This window comes from Eubalaena glacialis, chromosome 1 (assembly GCF_028564815.1).
Source record: "Eubalaena glacialis isolate mEubGla1 chromosome 1, mEubGla1.1.hap2.+ XY, whole genome shotgun sequence".
Classification (NCBI taxonomy): domain Eukaryota; kingdom Metazoa; phylum Chordata; class Mammalia; order Artiodactyla; family Balaenidae; genus Eubalaena; species Eubalaena glacialis.
In genome coordinates this window covers 193,507,475-193,521,444 of record NC_083716.1, presented here as the reverse complement: position 1 = coordinate 193,521,444, position 13,970 = coordinate 193,507,475, and the positions used below count along the sequence as shown (strand labels likewise).

The 13,970-nt window shown below is 33.9% G+C and overlaps 1 protein-coding gene across 9 annotated transcripts in view; it reads left to right on the top strand.

Annotated features, from left to right (window-relative positions):
* The window catches only part of CALCRL (calcitonin receptor like receptor), a 104,100-nt gene that overhangs the window by 75,337 nt on the left and 14,793 nt on the right, over window positions 1–13,970 (top strand). For all 9 annotated transcript variants that reach the window (XM_061185694.1, XM_061185732.1, XM_061185724.1 and 6 more), the window contains 4 exons: window positions 8,682–8,808; window positions 11,695–11,848; window positions 13,208–13,268; window positions 13,352–13,418. In XM_061185694.1, coding sequence (XP_061041677.1) covers window positions 8,682–8,808; window positions 11,695–11,848; window positions 13,208–13,268; window positions 13,352–13,418 — 409 coding nt within the window. The remainder of the gene's footprint in view (window positions 1–8,681; window positions 8,809–11,694; window positions 11,849–13,207; window positions 13,269–13,351; window positions 13,419–13,970) is intronic.

The following is a 13,970-nucleotide window of genomic DNA, read 5'->3' as shown; positions in this document are numbered from 1 at the left end:
AGGCTCTTTACAATTCTAACCAGTAGAAGCATCTGTGTAAAATAACATAGGATACCCTGCAGCTAGATCCAAAGAAGACCAGGGCCATCTCAGAAAATGCTTAACTGAATGGTTAATGAAGCACGTTCATACAGTCAGGAGCAATAGAAATCTTAGCTTTCTTCCAACTAACCTGGAAACAATTCCTAGGAGAGCTGATGTTTCACATAAAATCATTGTGTGTACAAAAATCCATCAATATCTCTTTTCTGCTGCTGAACCCAGTTCCTCATACTGCAGTCATTCTTGCTTAGTCTAGGGTAGAGGCAACTTTTTTTTTTCATTTGTTAATTGAGTGAGGGTCACTGATCCATCCTAATAAAAACCAAGACTATACAAAAAGTTGACTTAGGGTACTGTTTGTTATTTTTTATTTAGAGAGAGAAAAGAAAAGTCTACTACTCATCCATGCTTTAAATTAGAAGCAGAGAACATGAAACACTATTTACCAGATATACTTCAGTTTTATATTAGAGCCAATTAAGGAAAGAGAGTGGGGGATAAAAAGAAAGGGAACAGAAAGGGAGGGGAAGAGAGAGAGACAGAAATTTGGGATTTGCCAAGCCCTAAGAGGCAATGACTCTTACTCATAATGATCCTTGGAAAAACAAAGAAGAACCGTTTAGATAAAAAAAATAAATAAGCTTTACCAGAATTATTTATAAATTATATTTTAATTACTGTTTAAAATCTGAGAGCATAGCACATCTTGCTTTTACTTTCAACCCAGACAAAAGGCTCCATATACTTGCACGTAAAAGAGCACACGTAACTTGCATGGGGAAAAAGGTAGTTCTTTTTTTTTTAAACCATCTTAATTTTGCTGACATTTCAGACAGTGATTCTAAATAATTTTAAAGCCAAGTTGCATATTTACAACTATATAGAAGATGATATCATTTCTTGGTAGTCCTGAAATTCAGCAAAAAATCTATTTCTCAACTTAATAAAATGATCCTTTAATGTTTATATTTTGGCTTTTCAGGACAAGTGACACAAATTCTCACCTTTCTTTTTTATAGATCATATTTGAAAACATTCAATCAATATTGTGAACCTTTCTCTCATTTCCAGTTTCTTCATATATCTCTTGAATTAGAACAAGTATGGCTTTCTCCTTTAAGCTGTAACTATTCTCCTGAAAACTGTTCATGATTCAATCTTTAAATTGGTTTTAAATAAAGCTAACTATTTAAAGAAATCCTACATTGAAACAGAGAATAGAGAGTCTTATCTACAAATCATGCTCTGATGTCCCTGTATTTGCAAATCAGAGCTATCACTTAAATAAGTTGTTTAAAACCTGGCAAATCTGCACTGTCAGAAGTCTGGCAATGGCTGAGTTCAGAAATAGTCATGTAGCGATCCTTGAATAACATACCTCTGAGTGCCTACCCAGGACCATCCTTGCTTTCTCCACTCTTGTGGTAAGAGTGTATTCATTGTAAGTTTGTTGTGCACTACAGTTCTGAGATACATTCTATTCTATTGTATGTATTCTAGACTTCCTTCAGCTTGACACTGGATATTGTTAGTTATAGTTTTTCATATAATGTTTTATTAGAGCATACTCACTGAGTCTACTTCCAAATTAATGAATTTAATCAATGTGCTGAAAAATCCTTCCCTCTCAAACTGAACGTGATGAGAGCTGAAAGCATTCCTATTCAGGAATGTGAGTCTTGGCTGGAAAGCTTTTTAAATAAGTCCACTGTAATTATATAATAAAAGCATTGCATTTCCACATTAGAGTATCAGATTTAAATCAGGACAAACTGGTGCAAGAAGTAATGGGTTTACTCTAACGAAAACCAGTTCCTCTATAATGTAATTGCTCATACTGGTTTATGGAGAAGAGTCCCAAGTATGGAAATATAACTGAATTAAAGAATTTGGACTTATTTTAAAGAGTAAATTTATTATTTAAACTATAACTAAATGTTAAAGATTACATATTTCTGTTGATTTTTCTAATAAATATGCAACTTCTTTATAAGTGTATTTATAACGTATATTTAAATGTAAGTACTATTTAAGCATAACTGAATTTTCATGGGAACAAAATGACAAATTATTTTAAGAATGCTAATGATCCACTGCTTGGTGTAAAAACTATACAGTTATTAGAATGGACTAAAATTTTGTAATTTGAAATAGATAACACAAATAATATAACATCTTTCTTCCCCAAATCATAGTATGTTTTGCAATCTGGTTTCCTACTCTTGCAGACATAGCTTATTTTCCTAGACCGTACCCACTGATATGACTGTATATGAGGAGAAAGCAAAGTAAACCCTCCCAACTGTAGCATCCTTTTAGTAGTTAGGAAAAACAAAACCCAAGAATGACTGGATATTACATTGCTAACATTTGCTGATGGAACATTAAGATGTAACATAAGAGTATGAGCTGCAGAATCAAAAAGTCATTTAGTAAGTTATGTTCTTTGAATTTAATTTTCCTCATTTAGTATGGAAAAAAAAACCCAGTGTGGAGTTTTGCCTTATGCTTTATTCACATTGTCTGTCCTTCTTGCCCCTCAAAAACCTTAAGCTTTAACTTTAAAAAAAAATGTTCGACACAGGATGCTGTCTCTGCTTGAAATGCTTTCCTTCCCTATCTTCTCCTGTTTCAGTTCTATCTGGAGTATTCCCCTCACTCTTGCCACAGTCTTTGCCTATCTCCTAATTCTATTTTAACTTCTAAAAAGCATATAACACTATGTAGAATTACTTTATGTAATATATGTGTCTATTTACCCTCCACTGTCCCATGAGTAACATGAGATCAGGATCTTGCTCTGTGTTGTTCACAACTGTTTCCCCAGTATCTAGAAACAGTGAACAATATATTATTATGCATCAAAAATAGTTATAAGTGACTAAATGAATATTAAACGAGACAAAAGCCTTACTATTGATACTTTATTAAAAACTTAAACATTCAAATTCAAAAGATCACTTAATAGGATTGTGACCTGGAGCAGCTTACCTCAGTTTTATTAAAGGATAATGATATTTCAAGGGGTTGTTAAATGAGATAATGAATGTAGAGTACTTATCTCTGCACCTGGGATATTGTAAAGCCTCAGTATTATGGTGTATGCTATTATTATGAATTTTATCTCTAAAAGGGTTGTTTTTCGGTTTTTTTTTGGGGGTTTTTTTTTTTTTTTTTTTTTTTAGAGCATAAGAATCACAGGCATTCAGAAAGCCAGACTATTTCTTCTCTAGTTTTCTGCCCATTAGGAGACCAAGAAGCACACCTGCACTGGGGCAATTCACACATGAGAGCAAACCATTTGGCCACATAAAATGAGCATGTCTGTTCCTTATGCAGCCTGTACTTATATGTAATATTAAATGAGCAACTTTGAAAGGCATGGGCAGTGGAGGAGGGAGCATGATAGAGGAAGGGCAACCATTTCCTCTCTAGCAGGACTTGACTGAGCACCTTGGTTGAAACACTCTTGGACTCTTTCTAATCTGGCTGAATGGATCACCAGCAGCCTCCCAAAGAGAGCTAATGCTAGAGGTTATGTCTACTTTGTGTCATACATAACCAGATGATTCCATCAACTCAAAGTTCCATTGCCAGTAGACAAAAGATAGCCATACTGCTTATTCTTTTCATACATTTATTGCTTTCTGCCTGTTGTCTTTGGCAGTGTTCCGATTGGCACGGGCTTTCCTTTCGGATACATGATTTGTGTTTTCTTGTGGAAAAAGCTGAGCATTTGGAAATTAAATTAGATAAACTAGCACAAGGAAGTAGTACACTGTAGAGTGGGCTATTCTTTTATTGCTTGTATTTCCTCCTTCCATGACTAGTTTTGCTCAGGATTAATACTGAGGAAAGTAATTTGGAAATTTCGACCTCATGTCAAAACCAAATGGGAATCAAAGGCAAGTGTTTTGTCCATACTGTGGCAGAACTTTGAATATGGAGTAACATAATACCTGGCATCAGCATGATAAGGAAAGTGGAAATTTGCAGACAACTCCTTGGGAAGATAATTTAGGTTGCTTGATCTATTGCCCTTCATCACATGGAAATTATCTTTCTGATGCTGAATTCTTGTGTTTTGTAACAAAAAGATGACAATGTATCATTGCATTACTTAAAACATGGGCAGTTTTATATTACTGACACGAACCTTGATGCTATTTTATTATTTGTGAGAGAAAACCATTAGAGAATTTGATTAAAATTAGCCACATGAAAACTATGTTAAAAATAATAGTTAACTTGGAATGTTCACTATAGGTTAGATATTATGCTAAGCACTAGACATGATTTAATTCATTTAACCTTCCAGCCAATCCTATGAAGTACTATTGTTATCCCTATATTACGGAAAAGGAAACTGAAACTAAGGATTAGAGTTTTTAAATAACTTGTCCAAAGTCACACTTTCAGTAGGTGGCACAAAAAGAGAATTGAAAGGCATGGTTACATTACACATGGAATGTAATGGTTTTGCTGCCACACTTATGCCAACTGCCTCTATAACTCTGCTTGTCAAAATTGCATGTTGAAATAGTGTTCTAAAATAATTATATGTAGAGAATATGAAACAGAAACAATCCAGACCCACAAACCACATTTTCTATTCTATGGTTATGCTAGGATAACGTTTAAAGAAAGCAGACAGAGGGCTTCCCTGGTGGCGCAGTGGTTGGGAGTCTGCCTGCCAATGCAGGGGACACGGGTTCGCGCCCTGGTCTGGGAAGATCCCACATGCCGCAGAGCAACTAGGCCCGTGAGCCACAATTACTGAGCCTGCGCGTCTGGAGCCTGTGCTCCGCAACAAGAGAGGCCGCGATAGTGAGAGGCCCGCGCACTGTGATGAAGAGTGGCCCCCACTTGCCGCAACTGGAGAAAGCCCTCGCAAAAAAAAAAAAAAAAAGAAAGCAGACAGAGATTTTTGTAAAACATTCTATAAGCCTATAAGACAATTTTTTAAAATATTTTGAATAATCACATTAAAGAATTTAGGATAGGTTAAATTGGTTGCAGATTAACATTTGAAAAAATACTGAAATATTTTAGTATTTCATTTAAGCAAACCAGTGTGTTTACCAAGTACATATTTTGGTTTTCATTTTCAAGTTGATTTTATTTGGCCTAATGTACTTATACGTATTAATGAATATGTTTAAAAGAAAACAATACGCATCACTAGAAAAATCTGAACCATTTTTACCACTAGACATTGAGAAAAAACATGTCAGATAGCATTTGTCTACATTTAAGTTACACAGAACCTGGAGGAAGAAATCGAAGAAACCAAAACTATAAGCTAGTATTGTAGAGAGTAGGACTTATTTTACACAACACAAACTGAAATGATTTGGCAATGGTTCAGTATGTTACAACGATATAGACAGCTAAACGGGATATCAGGGTTCCTAACACAGAAGTATATGGTTTGAGTCATATATGGTTGATTATCTATGTTGACCATACTACTTGGATAATTTTGTAAAACACTCAAAGTAAGCTTCATGTGTCTATTGAAATGATTTCATGTGTCCTCTTAAGTATTTGTTTGGTTTTGGTATTCAATAATTCATTTACAATAGAATTTGACTCTATCGTTTCAAAATTTTGCCCATAATATGGCATTGTTTGGGTCTAAAAGAGGGAAATATGGTATATTCTTTTATCACATAGTAAGAGAATAAGAAACCATTTTTTGGTGACTGTAGTCACAATAATTACATCTTTAGAAGAGAATAGATACCAGCAGCTCATTTTTTTTTTTAACATCTTTATTGGAGTATAATTGCTTTACAATGGTGTGTTAGTTTCTGCTGTATAACAAAGTGAATCAGCTATACGTGTACATATATCCCCATATTCCCTCCCTCTTGCGTCTCCCTCCCACCCTCCCTATCCCACCCCTCTAGGTGGTCACAAAGCACTGAGCTGATCTCCCTGTGCTATGCGGCTGCTTCCCACTAGCTATCTATTTTACATTTGGTAGTGTATATATGTCAATGCCACTCTCTTACTTCGTCCCAGCTTACCCTTCCCCCTCCCCGTGTCCTCAAGTCCATTCTCTACATCCAGCAGCTCTTTTTTAAGTCTTTAACTTTCAAGCCAGATTGAGGTGGGAGCAGAGTCATTAGAAAAGAGGGAATTCTCAGAGGAACAGAAATACAGACTATCATAGAGAAGAGAAGGAAGTTTAAATGAACACAAGGAAAATTAAACTGGTTTTTCAACTAACTAGTTGGCATTTTATTTTATGTATTTTCAATCTTTTCACATGTGAATATTATAAATATCAACAGTTATTATATAAATGCTGTTTGTTTTATGTTCTTCAGCTCATATCTTTCTGCTCTTACTTCTATAATGAATTGCTATTTTTGAAAGCCTTCTTCAATGTTTGTTTTCCTGCATTCCAATTTACTCTTTACAAATATTTCTGACTTGCTCTGTAAGCAAACCCTCCTAGTCTTTTGGTCATAATTTGAAAAACATGAAATTTTGTTTATGTATATATGTCTTAACCAATGGACCTGGATATAAGTGTGTTCAGCAGAAAAGGGCAAAACAACCCAGTTAAGGAAAACATTTTATTTTTTTTCCCATGATGGTAGCTGAGTTATCTAAATTCCGTTACTAAAAAAGGGCATGGGTGCTTTATATTTGCATGGGTAAGCAGTTTTTCCATAAACAATTGTTGGCACTCCATAGACACAGGGTAAGCCCAAGACAGGCATTTTAAAATAACACCATGTTGACAAATTTTATGTGTTCATAATTTTCAACACAGAAGAGTGATACATTACAAGAAATAAACTACACATAATATGTATAAATGATTTGAAAAGAGTATATTTTATTAGACCTCTCCTCATATTCATTAATTCTCTTCACTCTCAGTAAACACAAGCACTCGTGTCACTGCTGTGGCATTTTATCAAAAATAGAGCCATCTTTGCCTCAATGTTGACTTCAGTTAAATAGCAGGACTCATGATACTCCTTAATTCAAAAACTTTCAAAGATTCTTCTTCTCTATAGAGTATCATTTTTACACTGTTCCTTGATCCCTGCCTGCTTCTCACTACTGTCATGCACTGCAAAGTCAAGTCAAATTAAAGACTCTCTAATATGAAAATACTAGCAACTCTCAGCTGTTTCTATTTTGACGGACTCCGTCTGGACTTCACAATTGTTGGTATATGACTGTCTCACACACAATGATTGATCTGAGGGCCGTCTTGTTCATGAAGCCTTTCAAAGAAGTTTCCATGATAGCATCTACTTCTGTGAAAGGCATGTATTGAAATTCCATAAATTTTGATTTGGATTGGATTCACTTTCAGATCCTTTAAAATACTAGAGCTATATATAGGATCACAGACCTTTAGCTGCAAGAAATTTCAGAGACAATATAGCCTAAACTTTGCATTTTAAATATAGAAAACCTTGGCATCCCAGCCTAACTATAATATCCTGGGCACATAGTCTATTTAGAATAAGGTGATATAGTGATAACACTAGGTTAAAATCTAAAAGTTTCCAAAGTAGAAGTCATTGGTTTGAGTTATATAGGGCAGATTATCTAGGTTGATCATATTAATTGTATAACTGTGTAAAACCCCAAATGAGCTTTTAACTCTTTGTAATGAAATGATTCCTTATGTCTTCTACATATATGTTTTGTTTTGATATTAAGTATTCAGTTTCAAATGGATTCCTTTATATTATTTTAAAACTTTACCCATAATAAGCCATTGAATAATGCTTCATAAAAGAGGTAGTACTTGAGTTGGTCTTTGATCATAGGTAAGGCAGTCATATACAATCTTGTAGAGCAGATGTGGATTCAATCTGAAGACCAGCATTACTTGTCATGAATGACATCTGCTCCTGAGATCTATTTCTATATGAACTCCATTTAGGCAGTTTTAAAATTTTGTTTTACACATGAGGACCTTCAGTAAAAGGAGGTAATATTTTTATATCTTATGCATGGCTGGGCCAATTGGAAAAAAATTCAGTGAAGCTGAGTAAACCTCATTGGTTGCTAAATCTATATTTTTATCAACTCATTTCTTCTAAATACAATGTTATTTTTCTCATGATTGGTTTACATAATCACCACTACCACATAGGAGCTATATAAACAGAACAACCATAAATAACCATAAACAGGCTATATAAATAGAACAGCCTATGTGGTATAATGAAAAGAGCATTATCTATGTGAGAATCTGATGACAAATCCAAAGTTTTCAAATTAATTAGCTGCATGATTTTTTGATCAATTATCTATCTTCACTGAATTTCAGTTTCTACATCTTCAGAATGAATTAGAATATTAATCATGATGAGAGATTAAGGGAAGAAATTTATGTAGAGGCCTTGTACAGACAAATTTCCTTTCCTTATATATGTTTACCTGTACTGAAGCAACTCATGTGTCTCTATGCTTTAAGGAATTATAGATTTTCCCCAATTAAAATTTTATCATGAGTGAATCTTGGGGAGAAAAAATAATTCTTCCAAATATGGAGCAGCTGCTATGAATTGTGAATGTATCTTATTTGAATGATTATTAATACAAAATGTGGAAACATTTTATGATGTCAGCACACTTTGGTTTCTCTTGCCTTTCAGGAGCCTAAGTTGCCAAAGAATTACCTTGCACAAAAATTTGTTCTTCTCTTTCGTTTGTAACTCTATTGTAATAATCATTCATCTCACTGCAGTGGCCAACAACCAGCCCTTAGTGGCCACAAATCCTGTAAGTAAAATGAAGTTTAGGTTCAAGGGGTTAGTGGGGAAGAAATAGGAGAGGTGGGGGACAGGGGTAGATACATGTATATATGTGTAATTAAGTACTAATATATGTATATTTTATGTCTGACATATAAAGAGTAAGTATATGTAGCTATATTCCAATTTAGAAAGGTAAATATATCTCAATATTCCCCAAGTTATAAATATTGAAACCAAAAGGAAGAATAATTTCTTTGTTCTAGTTATCTACATATGTTAAATGTCTTCACCTCATTTATGGTTAGAGTCTTACTGCTGGTGGGACATAACATTTCCTCAATCAAATTTTTAAAAAATCAAGCAAAGCAACTAACTGTGTAGGTAGAGAAAGGCAACACATGAAAATGGAAATTTTAATTTAAATTATATGTTTGGTATCAGGCTGACTTTAAAGAGTTAATAAAACCAGGGGAAAATGAATTATGCCTATATAATATTGAACTTTATCAACATAAAATTTTTCAAGTGCTCTACCAAATCCTAACTGTCTCAGCAAACATTTATAAATTATTCCCTTACAATCCCTTTGGAAGCACAGGTTTTAGGATAAATATAAAAAGATACACAAAAATAAGCACAGAGACTATCACAATACAAAAGCTATATTTTAAAAATATAACCTGACACTTACTTATACAATTTTATATATTTTATGCAAGCTATATGCATATGTAAGCTATATTTAAATTAAAATATCTGCATAAATAGCAAGCATATATTCGAGATTTTTAAATTGCCTGCTTTTATAATATTTGTAGTATCTATACTACAGTTTTGGATGTAGATTTGGGAAGGGTGTGTATATATGTATATATAAAATAGTTTTTATATAAAAGATTAAGGTTAAGATTATAAAAGATTAAGTTCTGGTTACTGAAATCGGGGAAGGGAAGGAATTTTCACTTAATTGTTCAATAAACAATACTCTCATATGTGTTTTATGTGTGTTTTTAGGGTAATTTCCAAAATTCTAAAATTCCCTGCGTTGTTTGCACATGTGCATCCGGATTGCTTAATCTTGTATATGTTCCACTCTAAAGTCACTGGGTGAGGAAACACTGGGGTATAATTAGCAATATAAAAAATTGGCGAATATCCTGCCATTATAGGCATTTCTCTAGAGCAAGGAAAGTCGGAGTTTTGTCGTGAAGCTTCAGAGAAAGAGACTCTAAATCTTACATTTATATACTAGGATATTCTGTTTATCACATAAATTGCAAAATGTAGTATAGTTACTTTTAATGTATTCTTGGAAAATTTATTGTCTGTTTATATTGCCAATGCCATCATAAAAATATTTTTCTAAAGCATGCTTTAAGTTCTTTTTATCATAATAATTTGTAGATTAAATTTTTAATGAAATCAGGAGTTGGAAGCCCAATTAGATATATGTATCTAAAAACTATACAGATAAAATTTTGAAGCTGAAGCCTATCATTTCTATATAACATAGTTAAATAACTCAGCTTTTTTGAGAGAACTTTTTAATATAATGTTTGACATCAATGTACAATGTTTAAAATTTAATATCATGCATTCTGCAGATGTATTTAATAAAAGAATAGTTTTATAAATATCCTCAGTCAGAAGGCATTATGTACGGTCAAGAAAACAAAATTTTGTTCAGGATGTAGCTTTGATTGATGTTGTATGAATTAGCAAATCATTTAACTTCTCCAGTACTCAGTTTTTTATCTATAAAATATGTGGCTAGTGATAAATCATGCCTCACAGAATTATCTCAGGGATTACATAAAATAATACATATTAAAATATTTTTAAGCTAACTTATATGCCAATGTTATTACTACTATTCTATGATAATACAATATTTATGTTCTAGTGCATTTAATTTCCAGTTTTCCTTTTAGTGAAAAAGATATTTATTTCAAAAACAGTGATAATTGCCACTAAGTATTTGAGTTCCAGTCTGGAAACTGGAGCTGATGGGAGTAATTGGAGAGCTTTAAATTTATTCCCCTTGTTAAGGGGGTAAATATCTCTTTTACTCCTTTGTATTTTCTTTACCCAATATATAAACCTCTCTCTTCTTGTCTCTTTGAGAAAGTGGAGACCTCAGGAAAAGAGGAAGGAAAACCATAACTTTTTCTTCTTTTTACCTACGTGAAACCCTCAAACCCCGTACTTAAATAAAACAAAGAATGGGCTCATTAGATTATTATTTAATAAGTATCTGCAGTGGTAGCATACAATATGCAAGACTTCCTAAGTATTTGGCACTTTTCATGAATTGCTTTTAAAATTATTAAGATAATTATTAAGATTTTTCCAGCAGAATGCAACAATCGAGGAGTTCATGATGACATGGTTAAAATAGATGTAAATTCATTCAGGTGCAAAACTTTGATACTTGTAATTACACGATAACTAAAACAATATTAAGAAAACACACATCCACTAAATGTAGTAAATTTGGCATTCACACATTTCCTGGGAGGTGTATCATTTTAAATCTCTGAAGTCAGTGGCTAAATACTTTAGAGGCACCATTAGATGGGGATGAAGACTGGCTTTTATAAATCTGAATCATTAGTGGGAAAGATTTTGTGTAGAGGAGAGAAAATTCTGTGTTTCTGTATAACTAAGCTAAACTAGAATATTGCTTTACATGTACATTTATAAACAACTAAATATTGATTGCTTTCTGGGAATTCCCTGGCGGTCCAGTGGTTAGGACTCCGTGCGTCCACTGCCAGGGCCCAGGTTCAATCTCTGGTCAGGGACCTAAGATTCCCCCAAGCCACATGGCACAGCCAAAACATATATATATACACATATATACATACATATGTCTATATATCTATATCTATATATCTTTTTTTCCTCATAGGTTAGCTGTAAAGTGTTCCAATTCATTCATCTTTACCTGATGGGCTGTAACTACTTTTGGATGCTTTGTGAAGGCATTTACCTACACACGCTGATTGTGGTGGCTGTGTTTGCGGAGAAACAGCACTTGATGTGGTATTATTTTCTTGGCTGGGGTAAGTGCCATCATGCATATCTACTGACTCATCTTTTAAGAAAGCTTTTGGAGGATGCAGAGTGCCTTTGTAAAAAAAATATTCTTATTATTAATCATTTTTTAAACAATATCAAGTGATTAACCTTTGCTCATTGCTGTAAACTAAAATATTTAAAGTACCACTGACTCACTGTTATCGGTAACCACAGGTCAATTAATAATACAATTTTTTTCTATTTAATATTCCAGTGTATATTTTGGCCAAATATGTAGTGACTAAAACAATAGAATTAGAATCATAAATTAGGGATCTGTTCTGAATCTCCTTTTTCCTCATGTGCAAAATGAGGGCATTGGGCTTAACCAGCTTTGAAGTTCCATTCTAAAAATGCTTGTTTAAAAAAATTGTTATTTTATTTTAAGATTAGAGGGAACAGTAACTGAATAAAGACAGCCAAAAAAATCTGCTTTTTCCACACAATCTCCTGACATATTATTCACAAAGCAAAAAATAATACACTTCTAGCACATTTTAAAAAAAATAACTGGAATAATACAAAACATAAAATGCTGAAAATGAATTCATTGTACATGAATTCAATAGGACTAGTTTCCAGAAACATAACTGAAATGATACTTATCTATCTATCTATCCATCTATCTACCTATTTATCCAGTCAGATAATAGATGTAGATATATAGAGGTATGTACACACACACTATATTTTTTTTTACTGAAATAAATATTGTTCCTATTGGTTGTCTGATATTATTGATAATAAAAATGTCATATATATATTTGTCAAGTGAGTCCAATTTTTGCTCAATTATATGTATGTATGTGTTGAGGCTATTAGTACAGTCAGGTTACCTTTATAAAATATACCTTCATTTTACATTTGAAAGATCTGATTTAGAATGCTAAGAACATGCAAAATTCTGATATATAAGCCATCTCTCTCTTCCTTCTCTTCTTCTTCACATAGTCAGTCTCAACTTCTTGCCACATCTGATTGGCCAGTCCCATCTTATGGAAGATATGTGGATGCTGAATTTCTTCTAAGCTTTTGAGCCCAGGCAGCACATTTATGAACTTAGGTCTGGAGTCCACTGATTCAAAATGGCTCAGATTAGAAGAAACTGTACACACACACACACACACACACACACACACACACACAAGCCTGAAGACAGATACCTAATACTTCATCACATTTACTGTATGAGTAGACAGATAATATTTGCGTCAGAAGCATATAGTGACCAGTTATTTTTGCTCCTAGAGTATCCCTGAGTTTCATATTTCATGACATATTTTAGGAATTCCATCTACAGAGAAAGATGCCTATTTATTTTCTTTTTTTTTTGATATTTACAGGATTTCCACTGATTCCTGCTTGTATACATGCTGTTGCCAGAAGCTTATATTACAATGACAAGTAAGATCATCTCTCTTTTTGACTTCAATTGGAAATAATTACAATGAAAATCTTCAAAATAATTTCCCTGCTTTTTCCCCTAGCTGCTGGATCAGTTCTGATACCCATCTCCTCTACATTATCCATGGCCCAATTTGTGCTGCTTTATTGGTACGTAATTAAAATGCTCCTTTTTTCATCATTGTTCATAGTTCAACTTTATTTCCTGAAACATCTGGCCTATGGTATCCTTCAGGATCTCAGTGGACATAGACGGCATACTCACAGTATTTGATTGAAGAGGGTTAAAGGAAGGTGTTATATTTGAAGTGTTGGCAGGAAGAGGAAAGGAACTAATTCATAAGGGATGGTGAGGCACCAGGCACCAGGCACCAACAGTGGGAAGCTGTTATCATGGATAGACTTTAAGAGGGGGTTGGGTGAGTGCTAGGAGGGGTAGCCCAACAAGAGGTCTGGCCTTGGGTAGAGGAACACAGCTACTGTCAAAACCACAGCCTGACAGGGAAAAAGGAGAAAGAAATACTCAAACTTCTCTCTCTTTCCATGCTCTGATCTCTTGGATCCTCCCATTGGCCAAATGCAGCAATGCCAAGGGCAAAAAAGCCTTGTGATGATGCAGTCTTCAGACGTGCCTCAGAGCCTGCTGGGGCGCAGAGCAGAGAAGGGCAGAGGATGGATCTAGTGAGTGGGGATGGCAAACAG